Source organism: Engraulis encrasicolus, chromosome 22 (genome assembly GCF_034702125.1).
Source record: "Engraulis encrasicolus isolate BLACKSEA-1 chromosome 22, IST_EnEncr_1.0, whole genome shotgun sequence".
Lineage (NCBI taxonomy): Eukaryota > Metazoa > Chordata > Actinopteri > Clupeiformes > Engraulidae > Engraulis > Engraulis encrasicolus.
Genome location: NC_085878.1, coordinates 26737874 through 26758904, shown reverse-complemented (window position 1 = coordinate 26758904; position 21031 = coordinate 26737874). Strand labels below are relative to the sequence as shown.

Genomic DNA, 21031 nt, shown 5'->3' with positions numbered 1-21031 from the left:
AGGCATTGCTAAAAATGCTGTATTTTCAAGATGGCCGCCACATCCATTATGGCCAACCCATATTAATGAAGCTACCTGACAGTTTGTAGTAAAGGCATGGACATTTGTGCACAGTTACTTTTTTTATATTTTGATTGATAAAAGAAGTCAAGACTTTGCAAAAAAGTTTACATTTCAAGATGGCTGCCAAATCAAATATGGCAAACGCATTTTAATAAATCCTTCAGGCACTTTTAGTAAAACCATGGAAACTGGTGCACATTTACTTCTTGATGTGCTCATTAATATTAGAAATTGAGGCATTGTGGGAAAAAACACATTTTCAAAATGGCCAACTAAGATAGTGTTTATAAGAAAATACATATTTTTCTACAAAAATATTTTGCCATTGCATATAATTAACACTCACAAAATACCATTAAACATTATTGGCATGTTATCAAATTAAGTGATGCATATGTTATGGTTTTGCTCAAACTGTGTCTGCCACCACCACAATAGATTATTTTCTGCAATGTGATAACTTTAGAATAGGTGCAAGAGTTTGCACCACCTCTTGTGTTCTACCACTCTATAATAGGTACATGAATTGAAGTGTTAAAGCCTTACACTTTGAAGATTGTTGACTTTGTTTGCATTATAGGTTTTGTACAGATGGACAGATATGTATGAAATGTTCTCTGCTAATACTCTTCAATCGGTACACTGATTGCATTCTTGAGGCCTCAAATAGGTAATACGGCAGTAGCGTTATGTACAAATCCAAGACTTTTGAGGGGCTTGTGGGATGTACAGCACCTCTAGCGCTTAGTGATAACTGCATAGGCCTTGTATTGTACAAATTCCAAAAGGGCCAGGATTTCAAGATAGACAGAAAGTTAACTTGATTTGTTAATTCATGGACATTTTTATGATTGCTTACTTCAAAGAAACTAATTGTTGATGACTACTTCTAGCTGCACAAGGTTTTCAAACAAACTGCAATCCTGCACCCAATGCAAGTTGTATGGTAAGCTTATATCTTGCCTGGTTAACACAAGTTGATCTCACAAGTGATATAATCTGGTGGTTATGCAATTTCTCATAATAAAGTTGTGATTTACGATTGATACTGTGCTACATAAATACATATTGCAATGTATTGTATTGTAATATGGGTCAGTCATATTTGATTTTTGTTCATGGCCCCTAATATGAATAAGCATCTAATTTAAAGAAGTAACTATGTGTACCAATTGTCATGCTTTTACCACAAATTACCAGGTAGTTAATATGGGCTGGCCATATTTGATTTGGCGGCCATCTTGAAAACAATGATTTTTTTCCCCTGCGACGCCTCCAATGCTAATATTAATCAGCATATCAAGGACATGTGTACCGATTTTCATGCTTTTACCACCAAGTGTCAGGTAGATTCATTAATATGGGTTGGTCATATTGGATTTGGCGGCCATCTTGAAAACTATGACTTTTTTGTGACTCCTCCAATGCTAATGTTAATCAGCATATCAAGAAGGATATGTGGACCGATTTTCATGCTTTTACTACCAAGTCTCAGGTAGATTCATTAATATGGGTCGGTCTTATTGGATTTGGCGGCCATCTTGAAAATGATGAATTTTGCGCAACGCCTCCAACGCTAAACTTAATCAGCATATCAAGAAGGATATGTGTACCGATTTTCATGCCTTTACTACCAAGTGTTAGGTAGATAGGTAGATTCATAAATATGAATTGGCCATATTGGATTTTGCGGTCATCTTGAAAATTAATAAATGTTTCATGACGCCTCCAATGCTAATGTTAATCAGCATATCAAGAAGGTTATGTGTACCGATTTTCATGCTTTTACTACAAAGTGTCAGGCAGATTCATTAATATGGGTCGGCCATATTGGATTTGGCGGCCATCTTGAAAACGATGCATTTTTCGCGACGCCTCCAACGCTAACATTAATCAGCATATCAAGAAGGATATGTGTACCGATTTTCATGCTTTTACTCAAAAGTGCACGATCAAATCACCCATCCGCTGGACTAAAAGTCAGTTAAGTCAAGTCAAGTCAAGCCAGCTTTTATTGTCACTTTCTTCATATGCACATGACATACAAGGAAGATGAAAGTACATTTTCTCGATACCATGCCAAGACATAGACAAAGACATACACAGGACTGACATTTTACAGACTGACATAAACTGCAAGACAGGGCAGGTAACAGTGATGGACTGGTAACAATAAGTGATTAATAATAAATACAATACAGATGAACATTTAACGTTGAACATTTAACATGTAGACAGAAAGATAAGATAAATATGGAATGTAGACATTACAATAATAAGACAATAATAACAGTGACAGTAGCATGTAGTTAACAGTAAGTGCATGGTTAGCAGTTTATGTATGCAATCAATAAAATGATAAATATAATAAAGTCTACTTTAAGACCACTTCTTGCCTCTTTAATTACAAAACAATGACAAAAATATGCAGTTATAAAATACAGTAATTGTGCATTAGGGTAATTTCACGTGAAATCAGACACTTTGGGACCCGACCGACATGGATTTCAATCATACTTGGTGTGCCTTTTTAGTAGCAAGTACTAGTAGTTGTAGTGCCTTTTTAATGGTTTGAATCTGACATTAATATTAAGGGAGAAACAGACTAGGAAAGGTTCACATGTGAGGGTAGGACACTATACATTCAGCCTTGATTATATCAGTCAGTGTTAGTCACAAAAATATGTCTGTGGTGTTGTTTGAAAGCTCTTTTCTGGCTCTACAAATTACACAATCAGCTTGGAATACAACAACCCTCAGAATATGAATTATGATCAATTGAAAAATTAAAAATTGAATATCTAAAAAACTCATCCCACTCCTTTTCAGTTACACATGATGATGGTACTTATATTTATTTAATTGGCTGCTTTTTGTTCTTGTGTTACATCTGAAATCAATCAATAAATCAATCAGTCAATCAATATTTTAAAATGGCCAGTTCCTTGTCTTAAATAGTGTTGCACCGATACCGATACCAGTATCGATGGATCGGTACTAAAATGGTGGTATCGGTATCGGCGAGTACCAAAAAATAGGGCACCGATACCATTTACAGGTGCTTGTATGACACTTAAATTGGATTCACTTTGTATTAGTCTTTTTACTGTTTCACAAAGGTAGGCAGCAGCCTGTCAAAGCCATGCAATGATTTTACATCCAAGTAGTATGCACTACAGCCCTTCATATATACATTTCAAATATGGTGGTATTGGTATCAGTATGGTATCGGTATCGGCCGATACTGCACAGCCCGGTATCGGGTATCGTATCAGGGCGAAAAAATGGTATCGGTGCAACACTAGTCTTAACGTAGCCTGCAATGTCATGAACAACACCTGAAATGCTGGTGTTTGGTTCTTTATTCATTTTAGAGCTAATAAAAAATATGGCATCAAATCACTTAGTCATAATATGGTAATGCCATAGTAATATCACATGACAGCATGTCTATCGGAATATGTGAAGGATGGAGATGGTCCATGAGGATGCAGGAAGTTCAGTTTCACCTCTCCAGTGCTCGGCATACATTCCTCAACACATGCTAGTAGCCACTAGTTGCCATCATATATAGCTATACTCTGTGATGCTTGAACATTTAGAAAATTCCTTTACTGAGCTTATTCTTTCAACCCTGCCTTCTCTGAATGCTGAAAATGGTCTAGCTTCCACTGTGTCCATTGACAATGGGCAGAATCTGTGTATTTTTTGAGTACCTGGAATAGGGACCGACGAGGGTGCAGGGCCCACCGGGAAAATGCCCGTTATGCCAGTCCAGTCCTGTCCCTGACACTACTCTATTACTACTTCATTACAACTAATTTCGACCTTTATGTCCAATTATCTCTAAAATGAATAAAGATCGAAACACCTTACAGGCTATGTTTAGACAAGAAACCATTTTAAAATAAAAGTAGTTTTAGATATTCAATTTTTAATTTTTCAATTTATCATAATTCATATTCTGAGGGTTGTTGTATTCCAAGCTGATTGTGTAATATGTAGAGCCAGAAAAGAGCTTTCAAACAACACCACAGACATATTTTCGTGACTAACACTGACTGATATAATCAAGGCTGAATGTATAGTGTCCTACCCTCATTTGTAAACCTTCGCAAGTCTGTTTCTCCCTTAATATTCATGTCAGATTCAAGCCAATGCAGTTCTGGGGTGCTACCTTGCTACTAAAAAGGCACACCAAGTATGATTGAAATCCAGGTCGGTCGGGTCCCAAAGTGTCTGATCACGTGAAATGACCCATTAATAATCTGTAGGCCTATGTTGTTTCACCAGAGAATGCAAACATGTGTCCAAGGGTTGTTATAAATAAGGCCTAAATAATTCCACAATGATAGTGTCATCAAAAAAGACAAAACATTCAGGACCATATCTGCCACCAATAGCCAAAATATCAAAATATCTCTCACATCGCTTGAATGCATGCATGACATTCTGGTATATGTTTTCTCTGCCGTTGATTGACAGTTTCTGCCACAATGTAGTATACTTGTTAATACATAATAATAGCTGAGTGACTGTGAAGGTCCCTATAATACAGTGCCCTTAAAAAAGTCCTGCTTCTGGCACGTACATTTTTAAACCATCAGTTGAACAATACTTTATGGACTGAGTTGCATTCTCTTTCATGCAAAACATTTTCATGTAATAGGCTAATAGGCTCCATTATGATTCCATGTGTGTTGTTTGCGCTTCACACAATCAACCTGCTGCCTCTCCTCTCATCAAACTAGGTCAAAGCCGATCCGACTGTTTGAAGCAGCGTCATCTAGTGGTGCCATGTCATGCCTGCACCAAATATCAGATAAGCATCTCAGAGAGGATATTTCTTGGTGGATTCTATTAGTTTTTATTCATAAGACGCACGGATATGTGTTTGGTTAATGTACTCATCACATTATATGAGTATACCTAAAATGGAAAACGCGGCGTAGCTGTCACTTCAACATGCGCTTCATGGGTAGCTTTTTCTATCAAGTAAATAAATAGGAATTGTGGGAGCCTAACAATACAAGACCTAAACAGACCAGGGAATAAATAGTGTGGTAAACATCCATTTGTGTTAGGCGTAAAGAAACGAAAACTCTTATTAAGACGTGCGCGCAATGTAGCAGCCTAAAGCATTCAATTCCAAAATCATATCAAGACGCAGCAAGTTCGGACGTACGCGCGGTTACATACACAGGCCTTGTCATTTTTATAGGATCCTATACAGTCCTCCGACATTATGGTATATATCCCACAATGCGTTTCGGTGTGCCTCCTGCCTCCTGCAAACAAACCAGCAATGTATAAGTGAATGTCGGCGGTGAATGTCTGCAGTGCATTGGCAAAGCGTCAACGGCGCAGACGCGGAGAACAACCGGGGCTGTAAAGCGAAGAACATCCCAGCCCGGACGGAGCAGTGTTATTATCTAATATCAGGGATTCGTGTTAACAATGGGAGTTGATTAAGAGCATCCGTATTGTAGGAGAAGTGTACCAGTAGTCCGCGTTATGTTTTTTTCTTCAAAATTTTACCCGTCTTTTATTTTTTCAAATTGAATGAAACCTATCCAAGATCAACGTCGCGCGCCGCGTTACATCGCTGCCTGGCTCGAGCTCTTTGATCACCGGCTATTCTTTTTCATTTTCACTTTGTAATAGTTGGACTCCTTCACGGGAGTCATTTTACTCATTTTCGCTGGATTGGTCAAAGGAATCACATTTGTCGGAGTCAGGAGGAGGCTCGAGGGTTTTTTTCCAGCCGGGAGTGGGCAATAATATGTCCAGACGGAAACAGACAAACCCCTTCAAAGTTAATTGTAGGTATCTCAGGTATTGTAACATCAATTACATTTTTATCTTATCCCTAGTGTAAGTCAGGCTACTGAGTTGTTCGAAGGTCGTAGTTTCTTTCACACAGACCTCCTCTTCTCGTTGATAAGGGGGTCTCTGAAGACGTTCAGTTAAACCTCTGCTAAACCTACACCATGTTTCATTGTATACATGCACTGAATTGGCTAATGTGTTAAATGCCGTAGAGCGTTCCATACGGACACAACTACTCCCTATAAGCAAGTGAGAATTACAATGACCGAAGTACTAGTCACACATTAACAATCTATCTGTCTGTCGACTTCTCATCTCTCGTTCCCCCAGTTGCTGTATGTGTAGTAATGAGGACTGTAATGTAACCATAGGGATGTTACAACATAAAAGAGCGTTTACGCACAGATTACGCACAATTAAATATGGTTTCGTTCTCGTAAAACACTAATTGGTGGCTTATTAACCGGTGAATGTACTAGTGCATTATTAAATGGTTATTAAGGCAATACTTTCCATAACTTGTGTTCAAACCTGGCGCAATGGGGAATGGAAACTGTTGTCTTGTGTACGCTACTTTCATCTAAACTCGGGTGTCTTCACGTAGTTTTGCTGTTATTAATATAGGCCTATCACTACTTTTCTCTTGAAGATTTTTTTTTATTTTCAGAGGAGTCTCTATTGAGTTGTTGTTGTTACCATGTAATTACTCAGTTACTCATGTCTGGCCTGGCCCAATATTTGTATTTATGGACAGCTGTCTGTGTGTGCGTCTCTCTCTGTCTGTGTTTGTGTCTCTGTCTGTGTGTCTGTGCGTGTGTGTTTGTCTTGTAACGAGATGAGGTTTTCTTTGAGCCCTCATGAAAACATGCTGTAGCATGTCGGCTTCACCTTTTAACTGTCATTTGGGGAGGTTAACATACAGTATGGTGCTAGTGTTAAAAACAATTAAGTTCTTGATTATGGCTCTATGATGAAAGTCTCCAGACCTCCAACTTTATGCAGTTATTGGGCCTGTGTTCCATACACTTTGGAGAGCTGGTTGACTAAGATATTTTGTCTCCTTTTACATATGGTGTCTATGAGTATATGTCAAAGTCTCTGTGGTAGGTAATATGCTTCAGATGCTGTGTGTGGCTATTTTAGAGTCAGAGATTTGCACTCAATTACACATATGATGACATACACATAAACTGGTCAATACTCTGTGGACTGACAAGGACTTGTGTTGAGCATACTCTATATCCAAGCTGGTGAAAGCTCTATGGCAGAATCTGTCAGATCAATGAAGTGATGTCTTAATATCCCCCTAGGTGGCTGGTGGAGGTCTGATGCTCGTTCGGGTTAATGAATGTAAGCTTATCTATCTACTATCTACTCAAATTGTCAATCTCACAGTCACAACAACGAGTGTGTATCATCATTGAACTATCTGCTCAAACTGTGCATCTCACCGTTACAATATCATGATGATGTTGTGATATCTTTTATCTTGTTTAACATCCTTCAGTGACCTTAGTGTTGTTGTTTTGTGCATCCCACCATAAGGGTAACCGAAAAACTCAGACATCAACTATGGCTCATCGTCTTGATTTATCGGTACTGTTAGACCAGTGTAACTGTTGTACTCTGGGGTCATTACTAACAAGTATCTGAGTGTCTCATGAACAGGGCTCTAAATTAACATTTTCATCACCAGCCAAAATGGCTAGTAGATGTTACTCTCACTACCCAAACACATACCCAGTAATGGGTCAAAGTCTCTAGGAAGTTGGTCTTTTCTACCAGCCAAACTTAAATTTCACCAGCTTTTGGCTGGTTGGTTGGTGTCAATTTAGAGCTCTGCTCATGTGTATGTCTGAGTCCTGGCTAGTGGTGTTAACATATAGACTCTGGGACGCAGGCTTGGAGGGAGGGCACCTAAGGCCACCCAAGGGGATTGTTCCCAATAATCTGCCACAGTTGTCATACAGCCTTTTAAGTTTAACCGTCTTTTCTAAACATAGTTGGTTTTTAAGATGACTTTTGCATGACCCGAATTTACACCCCCAACGAATGACCCATCTTCAAGCCGAAACTTTACTCGCCTTCTCTACATTAGAGAGAATACACTTTGTGTGCGCCTAGGGACTTAAATGAAAAAATGAATACAAGTTCTTCTTATGCACTGCCCACGGGTCTTGTTAATGAATTCATATTTATTTTTAAATGGGCATTTTCAGACAGATCGGGTGAAAATTGAGTTATTGAATCGACTTGGAAGTTGCTCTCTAAGCTTGTGTTAATTTCAGCATTCAGACTTACTTATGGCGGCCTGCTTCGGCTATAGCTATGATTGGCAAATACCACACAAGCCCCATACACACGCACACGCACACACACACACACACACACACACACACAAACTCTCATAATAAACACTAGCTATTTACTGTCTGGGGTTGCCAGTGTATAACTGTTACGCTGCGGTCGTCCCTGGAGCCTATGGAAATGTATCGTGCTCCGTCCGTGATGATGTGTTTGCTCTCCGTGGTCACAACATACATACACTCATAAAAGACCTTTTTTCTTTTCTTCTTTTTTGTTTTTCTTCAAGCGACCACACAGAATCGACAGAGAGGGAGATGCTAATCAGTTTTCCAGACAAATTTCAGTTTCAAGTTTGAACTAAACATTCTCTTAGGGAGACGGAGAGAGAGCCAGAGCCTGGAGCCGTTGTGCTTCCAGCACTTTAAAACGATCTTTGCTGACACACGGATCAGGATTTTCGATAACCCACCACATGTCTAGCCAGCCTGAGGGCCTGAGTAGTAGTTATGTAGTTATAGGCGTAGGTAGATGAATTGTCGTCTTTTGCGTGCTGTGCCGTGCTGTGTTGTCCGTGGCCCTCCGTGATGGTGCTTGTGTTGTTGTGTTTTCTTAAGTATGGTGTCAAGCAGTCTACAGAGAGGGCCAGCTCTGATTTTCAGACACTTCTAACTGAGGGAGTCGAGACCGTCCGTGGGGAATAGGAGTTTTTTAGCCAGGGTGGGAAAGGAGGAGAAGGAGAAAGAGAAGGAGAGGGGGAGGAGGTGGTGGAGGAGGAGGAGGAGGTGTGGTGCTGGTGGTGGTGGAGGAGGGACGAGACGAGACATTTGCGGGGGTTCCTCTCCAGCTTGACTGGAATACCGTGCTGTCAATTAGGCGGAGTGAGAAACGAGGCAGGCGTCTGGGATTATCTGATGTCTGCGTTTCGCTATTCCCAGGCTCTGGAAAAGAGACCGGTGCTTACACATGGGGACGGAATGATGGGGCCCTCATCTTTCTCTCTCTCTCTCTCTCTCTCTCTCTCTCTCTCTCTCTCTCTCTCTCTCTCTCTCTCTCTCTCTCTCTCTCTCTCTCTCTCTCTCTCTCTCTCTCTCTCTCTCTCTCTCTCTCTCTCTCTCTCTCTCACTGCCCCCACCCCAACATTTCCTGTAGAGTCGGTCTGTCTGTGCCTGTGTGCTTGTGTTTGTGTTTGGGGGTGTGTGCGTGTGTGTCTGTCTATCTGTGTGAGAGCGCGATTTTTTTCTGTCTGAAAAGTCTGTCGTGTGTTTTTTTTTCAGGAGGAAAGGGGGGGGGGTGGCTAGCAGCATTTGGTTGAATTGAAGAGCACCCCCATTGCTTAGTGTTGGAGTTGAGTTTTGGCATTCTCTCTTTTGTCTGTTTTGTTTTGCTCTTCCCCCACCAACCCCCACCTCCCCCCTCTTCACCCCCCCTCCTGCCATACTCTTTCCCTGTGTCTGTTGGCTGATGAGTTTGTCTCTTTGTCTGGATCCAGTCAGACACTGCGTCACCTCCTGCCTACAGACACACAGACTCACAGATAACATCAGAGTGGCAGTGAGTGAGTGAGTGAGCGAGGGAGCGGGTGAGGGAGAGAAAGAGCACACATGCAAGAGAGAGAGAGAGAGAGAGACAGAGAGAGAGAGGTTGGGGGAGAAAGAGAGAGAAAGAGAGGGGAGGTGGAGGAGAGGAGAGGAGAGGAGGGGGTAGTCGGAGTGAGACAGATGTACAGACAGATCCTGGCAGTGGGGGGATGGGCAGCTCTCTCTCTCTCTCCCTCTCTCCCTCTCACACACATCAATCATTGGCTGGGCGCAGTAGAGCTAGCCCTGTTGTGGTGGTTCATAGTTCACAGCACACAGAGCCTGTCTTGCAGTGTTTCACAGTGCTTCAAGTTCAGGCGGACTGGGGAAGGCTATGGAAGAGATAGGCGCCTTGGGAGACTTGGAAGTAGTAAAAAAAATACAACAGCAAGCTTCCTTCTCTGCTCGTCATATCGCGCACAGAATTCGCTGCGGCCTAATGCTCTATTCCACCTGAGGCTTCAGGTTTGTCTGGGGCTAAAAGGGTGGCAATTACCTTTTTTCGCCCGAGCCAGATGACTGTAGTCAAGAAGCGGTGTGCCCCTCCCATCACGCTAGATTACATCAGGTGTTTGTGTGTGTCCGCAAGTGAAGTGGGACGCACAAACAAGCCGTTGGTGAGCACAGGGGAGGGAGGCATCCGGATGAACCCTCACAGTACAGCACACAGCACACAGCAGCTGAGGGTCCACCAGGCCAGAGCAGAGGGGTCTTCTGGGAAAAGAAAAGAGAGTTTTTTTTTCTCATTCATATAGAATGAGGTCAGTGCCCTTTGCGGTACTGTGTGTGGTGCGTCCATGTATGTAAATATACAGTGTGTGTGTGTGTGTGTGTGTGTGTGTGTGTGTGTGTGTGTGTGTGTGTGTGTGTGTGTGTGTGTGTGTGTGTGTGATTGAGTGTGATTGTGTGTGTGTGATTGAGTGTGTGTGATTGAGTGTGATTGTGTTTATGTACAATATATAGTGGCCCTTCTGATCTGCATGAGTGCCCTGGTGTGGATGGCTAAGAATTGCAGTAATGTTGCACAGCAGGCATGGGCAAGGCCTAGTCACCACCACCACTACCCCTACCATGTAAACATTGGCTCTCTCTGCACTGCACCGTGGGTGCGACACGGTACTGGGTTCGAGCAGCGAGATGTGGAGAAAGATGCTGTGCAGTGATGCAGGGGAGAGAGGCTGTGCTAGAGGAGGAGGAGGATGGAGGATGGAGGCAGTGGAGTGATGGAGCAGAGGAAAGGGGGAGCGGTGGAGTGAAGAGGGGGGGGGGGGAGAGAGGAGGAGTGGAGGGTTATGTGGAGATGGGGGGTGGAGTAGGAGGATGGAGGCAGTGGAGTGATGGAGAAAAGGAAGGGGAGTTTAAGAGTGGAGTAGTGAAGAAGGGAGGGGTGGAGAGGAGGAGTGGAGGGTTAGGTGGATGGAGGAGGGGGGTGGAGGAGGAGTGGAGTGTTGGATGGGTGGATGGAGGTGGGGGGTGGGGTTGAATGTGTTTGAGTGATGGGGGAGACGCGCTTGACACTTTTCGGCATCAGCCGTGCGCTCAGAGCTCCTGCACCACATCTCACATCACCGCTCTTCAAAGCAGCACGGTTGCGGCACAGGGAGGGTTGTTTAGCGCCTGGAAAAGGCAGACACACACAACCGATAAATACGCACGCACGCACACACACACACACACACACACACACACACACACACACACACACACACACACACACACTGCACCTACACACACCCTGATAAACACACACACTAAACATGCGCGCACACACACACATACATATCTACACACACCCTGATAAAAAAAACCACACACACACGCATACCTACAGAAGCACATACACGTACACATACAGATTCATATACACAAATACACACACATACTGTATTGTAAACAGCACATAGACAGACACACACACACACACACACTCACACATCACACAGCACACAGCACTCAAACACACATGCGCATACGTGCATACACACACACACACACACACACACACACACACACACACACACACACACACACACACACACACACACACACACACACACACACACACACACACACACACACAAACCCGGACAGAGAAGCTAGCAAGAGAGCAAAGAACTGACGCTGAGAGGCACAGAGAGGAGGTGAGGGAAGACGAAGAGAAAGAAAAGAGACAGAGAGAGGAGAAGGGAGGAAGATTGGAAGAGTGCAGAGAGGAGAGGGAGGAAGAAGGGAGAGAGTGCAGAGAGGAGAGGGAGGAAGAAGGGACAGGGTGCAGAGAGGAGAGGGAGAAGAAGAGAAAGAGTGCAGAGAGGAGAGGGAGGAAGAAGGGAAAGGGTGCAGAGAGGAGAGGAGAGCAGGCCTGATGTGTGCGAGGCGAGCATGTGTGGGTGTAAGGAAGTGACTGCGGGAGACAGCTCTGTGTGTGTGTATGTCTATGTGTGTGTAATGTGTATATGTGTGTGTGTAATGTGTATATGTGTGTGTGAGTGGTGTGTGTGTGCAAGAGAACCGGCTCCCAGATGGAGCAGCAAACATGAGTGCAGCTCGCCGCTTTACCCCTGGGACTGCACCATGTTTATGCATATGTGTGTGTGTGTGTCTGTCTGTGTGTGTGTGTGTAACTTGTATATGTTGCGTGTATGAACTGTGTGTGTATGTGTGAGATGGGGGGTGCTTGGCAAACCTACAGTGTGTGTATGTGCGGTGGGGGGGGCTTTGTTGAGTCTATAGGAGTGTGTGTGTGTGTGTGTGTGCGTGTGAGGGCAGTCAGTATGTGTCACTGTGCATATTTTTAGCACGTGGATCCTGCAGCATAAGGATTCTATGCGTACGCTAGCGCTGCAGAGCTTTACCCTACCAGCTTTTGTCTCCTCTCTCCATCGCAGCTCATACTGTATATACACTACACTACCATATACCACAGTGTACCACCCCTACGCTCTGCAATACAAATCACACTAAATCAGAGCGTTTAACCAAAACCATTCAAGCTATTCAGGAGATTTTGCCAAGCGCCTAATTTGCGGGCGTTTGTATAACAGTGGGGCCCTTAGCGCAAAAACCACACCCAGCCACGGTTTTGGCGTTTTCTTTTTCTCGGTTTGAGTTGTTTCCCCTCCGAGACCACACCAGGCTTTGTTGATTATTTGCATGAGGCGAATCTGAATAACTGCAGAGGACTTGCCCTGTGCTTTGTCGGTTTGGGTCTCTCTCTAGCTTTCTTTTTTTTCTGTTTCTTTGTCTCTCGTCTCTCATTGTCGTCGATCATCTTCTTGCACTCTGAAACTCCTGCCAGATCTCCTTGTCATCATGTCCTCTCTCTCTCTCTCTCTCTCTCTCTCTCTCTCTATCTCTCTATCTCTATCTCTCTCTCTCTCTCTCTCTCTCTCTCTCTCTCTCTCTCTCTCTCTCTCTCTCTCTCTCTCTCTCTCTCTCTCTCTCTCTCTCTCTCTCTCTCTCTCTCTATGCCTCCTCCCCTCTCCTCCCTTCTCCCTTCTCCCTTCCCCATCTTACCCTCTCTCTCTCTCTCTCTCTCTCTCTCTCTCTCTCTCTCTCTCTCCCTCCCTCAGGGCTGTTCCACACCCCAGGGCTAGGAGACTCTGAGCACACTTTGGCGATGGACGTGAGAGACGACTTTGCAGATGACAGCGAGTGCCACAGTAACAACTCCCAGGAAGCCGAAGAGCAAGACAGCGTGACAGGTGAGTCTCACGTGCACGGAGAGAGAGGGAGGGGTGGGGTGGGGGTCCATGACCTCTGTCGCCCCCGGAGACGCCATGGAAACCCAAATTTCTCATCCCCTTCGACCATGTGTGGGTGTGGTGAAGAAGACACCTCTGTGTTTGTGGTGTGAGTAGCTGCAACGTGAAATTTGCAGTGTTAATTCAACACTTACAGCATCCAGTTTAACACTCAGGACCAATGAGAAGAGTGTTAGATTTGACTCTCTAATGTTGAATTAACATTGTACAATTTACTGTGCCGGCAAATTGCGGACAAGATAAAAAAAAGGTTTGCCCCCTGACGCCTCGGAGATGACACCGAGAATGCTCCAAGTTCCCCTCTCTTTGACAGAGTCTCCCGCTGTTAGGGCATTCAGGCCGACTGAGATCCGTGCCAGTGCCCGTTCCCGTTCCCGCACCTAATCACGAACCGGCCGTCGTGTTCACGACACAGATTTTAGCGTTCGCGAACCGGAAAGTTGGTTTGCGATGCGAACCACAAAATGCCAGGTTTTTCTCCGCGAACCTTGACGACAGTGTGGCCGTCAGCAGGTTCATCCGGGTAACACAAAAAATGTTCAGAGCCCGGTATAAACACGGGCGGTTCGCAGACAAGCACTTTAGTGCCTAAAGTAACTGGTGCGGGCACCGGCACAGGCTCCATTCTGGTCGGCCTGAAAGCCCTAGTGTCACCTCCGAGGTGTCAGAGGGCAAACCTTTTTTACAGGTGGATGTTCCTACCTCCTTGATTGAATAGGGGTATGGGTGGAGAATCTCTTCTCCTTGATTGAGTGGGGGTATGGATGGAGGCGGGGAATAGTCGCCTCTGTGTTTTGGGGTTTGAGTGGTGGGTACAGGGACAGACATCTCACCTGGCTTCAGAAAATAAAAGTATTGCCGTATTTCCCAAATAGTACAGCCTGGCCTACGAACGTATTTGTGGAGCTGCTGTGTTTAGGAGCAGAGCAGTAGGGATATATTCTAGAGCTATGATCTAGTTTCCCTAGCAACACATACGTAGAACTCACACAAAGTTCCTTGGATGGGTAAAGAAACTTCCCCTAGAAGTTCAGTTAGCTGCTAACTAAATTCCAGCTGAAGCAGAATGCGGAAAAGGAATATACTGTATGGATTGACTTTTTACTTTCTCAAGCCAGTGCTGTCTGGGCCAGGTGGCGAAGTGGGTTTGGGTGGGGTGGGATTGCTGTGTTGAACTGCCTTGTCCACTGGAGTGGCTGTAGTGCTGGTTTTAGTCTGTCCTCGTTCTGTGTAGATGATAGTTTCAGCGACCTGGACAACCACGGCGAGGACTCGTCCTCCAACACCTCGGCCGATGACGGCATGACCGGACACAAGCACCGCCGCCATTGTTCACAGCACGGAGGAGTCAAAGAGGTGAGGAGCGGGTGTTTTGCTTGTGTGAGGACAGGTGCAGAGGATGGTGGAGATCGTAGTAATCCAGTGAAAAACAAAAACCACTGCCTCTTAGTAAGTCACAAGATGGAGTTGTTACTGACGGATTGATAGGATTTTTTCCACAAGGTAAAAAAGGGGAGGTTTCAGTCGAGAGTATACTGTAGTTGGTACTGTCAGTGCTTGAATGCTGTAGAGATTCTTATCCACAGTACAGCTCTCATGATGCAAGCAAGATGTGTTTTAGGCCTGTCCTCCTTACATCAACCTGGAAAATCTATTAATGTATAATGAATGCTAATAGAATATTTGACTAGAATACAATATAGTAATAACACCATTAAAGCCTCTGTGTATTGGGTATTGAAGTGACATAGCCAAATGACAATAGATACACATTTCCTCAGTGTTGTATGAAAACAGGTTTGATTGTGTTGTCCATAACACCTGCTCAGTTCACAAGGCCAATACATTTCCACTTTCCTGGCTCTTGAACACCCAGAATTGTTTGAAGCGATCCCTGCATTGCTGGTGTGTAGTTAAAAAACTTTGTCAGGAAAGTGTACATTGAGGTTAAGAGTCAATATGAACAAACTGTAGCTGTTGCTTTAAAAAGGTTCGCCCCTTGTTGATTTTTCTCCTTTTCAAACTTGACCTAGATTTGCACAGCCCGGGTGATAAAAGATAAGAATGACAAACATATTTATAATATACAACCTCGTTGGGGTATTTTGGGTGTAGAACCAGGAATTTGGTGAACTTCACCTTTTGTCTCTCGTTGTAGCAGACCTACTTTTACGTGCAGCTGCACAACGAACAGACTCATACATCATGAAAAAGCCTGTCGGACTTGTTGAACAAGTCATAGAAAACGGCCCGGTAACCTAAAGCCAAAGGCGTAGTTTACTAGTGCTTCGAGCCACCGCTGAGATGCTGCAAATCGCTGAAGAATGCTCAGCCTGGAGAAGGAAAGTTTGAAAAAAAGGGATGTCTTGGATTATTTCTGTCTCGTGATTCACACCTCTATGGCAACGCACACACACCAGAGCGTCACGGTGACAGGCTGCGTGACTCACAGGGCTTTTGGGAGTTATTTTACGCCAAGCTGCTGCAGACTTCACACTGTGCACAGTTTTTTTTCCCTCATGTTTGATTTTATTTTTCAATTTCATCTTGATCTATGACTCACCCTCACACGCTCTTATAGTGAAAATGAGACAAAGAGTCAAAAGACAGAGTTTTCACAAGCATAAGGATTAGCCTAGTCTTTAGAACGGACATGTAAAAGAGCATCTCCTGGCAGATCTTAATTTCAATTCATAACATCAAAAAGCTATATGTGTCAAATATATAATATCAAATCAAATATTTAACAATCAATCAATCAATTGATCCATCAATATGTCAATCAGTCAGTCATACAGTACACATCTTTTGACATCAAGTTGTGTTGCCTTCTATTCCACCCCACTACTAGGAGCATAAAGACATTGGAGACTTGGGGGGGCGAAGCTACGTCTGCCCCTTGTGCACCCTCGAGTTCAACCACTCGGAGCAGCTGATCGCCCACGTTTACCAGGTGAGGAGCGCGCCTCGTCCAGGGGAATCCCTGCTGAGCTTACTTTAGCGGGGTGGGGCTGAGAGGCTAGCGACGGCTAATCGTCACTTAAAGCCAGCCAAAGCGGCTTGCTCCTTCCCCCCTTCAGCTGCGCTAAGGCGCGGGAGGCCACCGTTGGGGGGGGAGGAGGGCAACCTGCACGGCTTACCGGATCCTGTAAAGTGCTCAACCCTAATTATGTGAGACAACCAATGATAACTGGCATGTCGCTCAAGATAACATATGTTTGCGATTATGCGGCATTAGGATGACATGTAATGCACGGCGAGAAGCAAAGGTCTTGCTCGCTGCTGGATGGAACTGTATTAACAGAGAGCACACGTGTATTTGGCGCTCTCTTTAAGTTCTCTAGTGAAAAGACTTTACCTGGCTTAACTTCTGCACTCTGCCTCTTCTTTCTTCTCACTCTCTGTCTCTGTCTGTCTTTTCGATCTGGCTGTCTTTCACCGTCTGTCTCTCTGTAACTGTGTTGACGTCCATGTAATTTCTCTCTCTCTCTCTGTCTCTCTCCCTCCCTCTATCCCTCCCTATCTCTCTCTTTCTCTCTCTCACACACACAAATTCTCTCTCCCTCTCTCTCTCTCTCTCTCTCTCTCTCTCTCTCTCTCTCACACACACAAACTCACTCATTCACTCCATCCTCCCTCTGTCTGTCTGTCTGTCTGTCTCTCTCTCTCTCTCTCTCTCTCTCTCTCTCTCTCTCTCTCTGTCTCTGTCTGTCTCTCTCTCTCTATCTCTCTCTCTCTCTCTCTCTCTCTCACTGTCTCTCTCTCTCTCTCTCCTCTCTCCCCCCAACCCCCCCCCCCCCCCCCCCCTCTCTCTCCCCCCGTCTCCCCAACCCTGCCGTCTCTGCAATCTTTTGCTGTCTGTCTGTCTTGTGTGGCTCAGCACACGTCGTCCGTGGGTGGCAGCAAGAGCTACGTGTGCCCAGTGTGTGGGCGTGCGCTCAGCTCGCCAGGCTCCCTGGGCCGCCATCTTCTCATCCACTCCGAGGACCGGCTGTCCAACTGCGCCGTGTGCGGGGCGCGCTTCACAGACACCACCAATTTCAACAGGTCTGTCTCCTGTAGCCACTCTTTAAGTCTTTTACACTCACAGGTAACAACACCACCACCACCACTACCACCACCTAGTGGCAGAAGTCTGACGTCATACTCCACTTTGAATTTGACCCAGTCACATTAGCTGCTCTTGAGACGTTCTCCTATAACCGAATAGAGTAAACTTTATTAATCCTAAAGGAAATTAAGGCCGGTACTTTTAGTTTCTTACCCTCACAGATTTTCCCCCAATTAGTGTTCACATTTTTACTTATTTCTCCACATTGAACTCAACCCAATCACATCAACTAATGTGCTATCTAAACTTTTTTCATTGACATGAGATTTGCCTCCTATAACTTCTCTTTCAAACGCACTAGACGCACAGGCTTTCCCCAATCACCGCATCAAAATCTGGCCTTTTACTGTCACAACTAGTCCTACACCATAGTCAACAGTGAACCCAAGGCCCAGCCGTGGCTCTAAAGGCTGGGCACTGGACTGCTCTAATCCTTCCCAGTCTCCCTACCATCTCCTACTGTCCTGTCTGAAAATTAATACAAATCCCCAAAAATATATGAAAAACATAACCCAATGTAGTCTCCTTATCTTGTTATTGAATGTGTTAAGGATTTTAGATCCCCCCCCCCCCCCCCCCCCCCCCCCCCCCCCCCCCCCCCCCGACAGTTTCAACTAAGGGCAGTTAGAGTTCCAGAACTCATAGATAGTCTGTACTCCTTAGAGCAGTGTGTCTCAACCTTTTTAATGAACAATCTCAAGGCACCCCAAAACAACAAGCTGTAACATGGCATGGCATCCGATACCACACAAGCTTATAAAAGTAACACATTTGGAGACATTCGAAGTTGCAGCTTTATCTCAGACAGGCTATGTGTAGGCCATACTGGGGTGAGCTAAATTTACTTTATTGTGTGTAAATGGTAGATGAAAGATTCCACTGACTAAGCATTCATTTATTAATTTAGACAAATATGTATTATATTGCATCATTTATTTATTTATTTAGGTCAATTTCACATACTGTCAGCCACGTTTCCGTGGCACCCCTGAGTTGAGAAACACTGCCTTAGAGAATCCAACCAGAGTCTCATCAACTGGCTTCTTAACTCTTCCTCCTGTGCCAGACAGACTTCAGTGTCACCAGTATCCGCTATGATGACACTGACAGTTTAATCACCTTGGTTAGTCACATGACACAAGTCTATGGTTACTTGAGTTTGTCTCGGCCATTAAATTGGCGCCGAAAGCTGAATGGAATGATAACCATGCCTTGGAGACGACACCATGTTTGTTGCTATGTTTGTCACAGTTTGTCACATGTGGGGAATGTGGATGTGTGGCTACAGCACCTCGTGAAAGGTGTCCTGACGCGACCTAAAACATTGTTGGTCAAAGCCAGAAGTAAAGGGCCAAAACAGTGGAATGAAACCATTTAGATTCTTCTGCATTTCCACTGTTCTGTGACAATGTTCTGTATTTTTAGATAAGGTCAGGTCAGTGACCAATAGGCAGACGATGACCTAGTGTTGTCTGTCACCACAGGGAGAAATTGAAAGACTATGTCAGTGGCAGCAGCGTGGGGTATATACAGGAAGTCCAATATGTATTTGATCCCTTGCTGATTTTGTTGGTTTGCCTACTAACAAAGACATGATCAGTCAATAAATGTTATGATAATATGTATTCTAATATGGAGAGACAGAATATCAAAAAGAAAATCCAGAAATTAACTGAAGAGAATATATATTAATTTATTTCCATTTCATCGAGCAAAATAAGTATTTGATCCCCTGCCAACTGATTACAGTTCCGGGCCCACAGACCAGATAGGCACTTCCGATCAACTTTTCATCTGAATTAAAGACACCTGTACATACTAACATGCATAAAAGACACATTGAATCAGCAGAATCAGTCCATAGTATGAGTGAATCAGTCACACTCCAACCTCACCAGCATGGGAAAGACCAAAGAGTGGTCAAATGATATCAGGGACACGATTTTAGACCTGAACAAAGATTAAATGGGCTGCAAAGCCACAAGAAAGAGACTGAGTATTAATGACTCGGCTGTTGATGCATTTCTTCCAAAATGTGAGGAATACAAAATGACTATCCATCAGCCTGTCTGGGGTTCTATACAAGATTTGACCTTTTGTATGGATTTGATAATCATGAGAACAGAAAGAAATCACCCTAGAGCTATACAGTATGAACTAGGCAATGATATCAAAGCTACTGACCAAAATTACTGAGAAAACTACTGGTAGCACTTAATGCCACAGAGGTTTAAAATCCTGTAGTGCACACATGGTACCTTTACTTCAGAAGGAACCTGTGCAGTCCCACCTGAGGTTTGCCAACGGACATCAGACTGATTTAGGATATGATAAGGAGGTGCTGTAGTCAGATGAAACCAAAATCAAGATGTTTGGCATTATCACAATTCAATGTGTTTTGAGAAAGAGTACTACTGTCTATGATCCCAAGAACACCCTCCTCACCATCATACATGAAAGTGGTATCATTATGGTTTGAGGGTGTGTGTGTGGCCAAGGCACAGGACAACTTCACATCGTCAACGAATGGATGGAGGGAGACATGTAATGTGCAATCCTGAGTGCAAACGTCCTTCCCTCCACCACTACACTGAAGGGTGGGCCATTTTTGGATCTCCCAACATGACAATAATACACAACATACAGTCAAAGCAACTAAGGAGTGGCTCAATAAGAAGCATATTAAAGTCGTGAAGTGGCCTAGACAGTCTCCAAATATTAACCCTATAGTAATTCTATGGAGAGAACTGAACCTCCCATTTGCCAAGCTACAGCCACAAACTATTAATGTTTTAGAGATAATGTGCAAAGAAAAATGGGCAAAAATATTTTCTACTATATGCACAAACATTGTCATCAACTAAAAGAAGCATCTGACCTCAGTGCTAGACAACTAGGGCTTTGCCACAAAGCACTTTATCTTCTTTAGCTAGAGGGGTCAAATACTTATTTGCCTAAATTAAATACAAATAAATTAAAATATATTATTTTAAGTTATTTTCTGGAATTTATTTTTGATATTCTGTCTCTCCATGTTTGAATACATATTATCATAAATGTATAGACTGATCATGTCTTTATTAGTGGGCAAACCGGCAAAATCAGAAAGGGATCAAATACATATTGGACTCACTGTATATGCTACAAAATCATTGCTGCGTGAAACTAATAGCCAAAAAAAGTTACATTTAAGAAACACATTTATTCATTCATTCTGAATGAATGAATGAATGAGAATGAAAGAATGAATGAGAGAATCTTTCATTAATTCTTTCATTCATACATTCTCATTCTCTTAATTCTTATTCATTCTTGAAATATTTTCAGATGAGAATAGTCGTGCCTTTAACATTTAATGGCTTGTGGTTGTGGTGTCTAACAAA

General features: G+C 43.7%; 1 protein-coding gene across 2 annotated transcripts in view; it reads left to right on the top strand.

Moving 5' to 3' along the window:
- znf821 (zinc finger protein 821) overlaps positions 1–21031 on the top strand; it is a 29567-nt gene that overhangs the window by 7106 nt on the left and 1430 nt on the right. Inside the window, exons 1-5 of one of the 2 annotated variants that reach the window (XM_063188784.1) lie at positions 5741–5885; positions 13346–13477; positions 14772–14893; positions 16389–16490; positions 17418–17584. In XM_063188784.1, coding sequence (XP_063044854.1) covers positions 5846–5885; positions 13346–13477; positions 14772–14893; positions 16389–16490; positions 17418–17584 — 563 coding nt within the window. In that variant the 5' untranslated portion in view covers positions 5741–5845. Of the gene's footprint in view, positions 1–5740; positions 5886–13345; positions 13478–14771; positions 14894–16388; positions 16491–17417; positions 17585–21031 lie in introns of those variants that run through there. The other variant, XM_063188785.1, reaches the window with a different exon arrangement.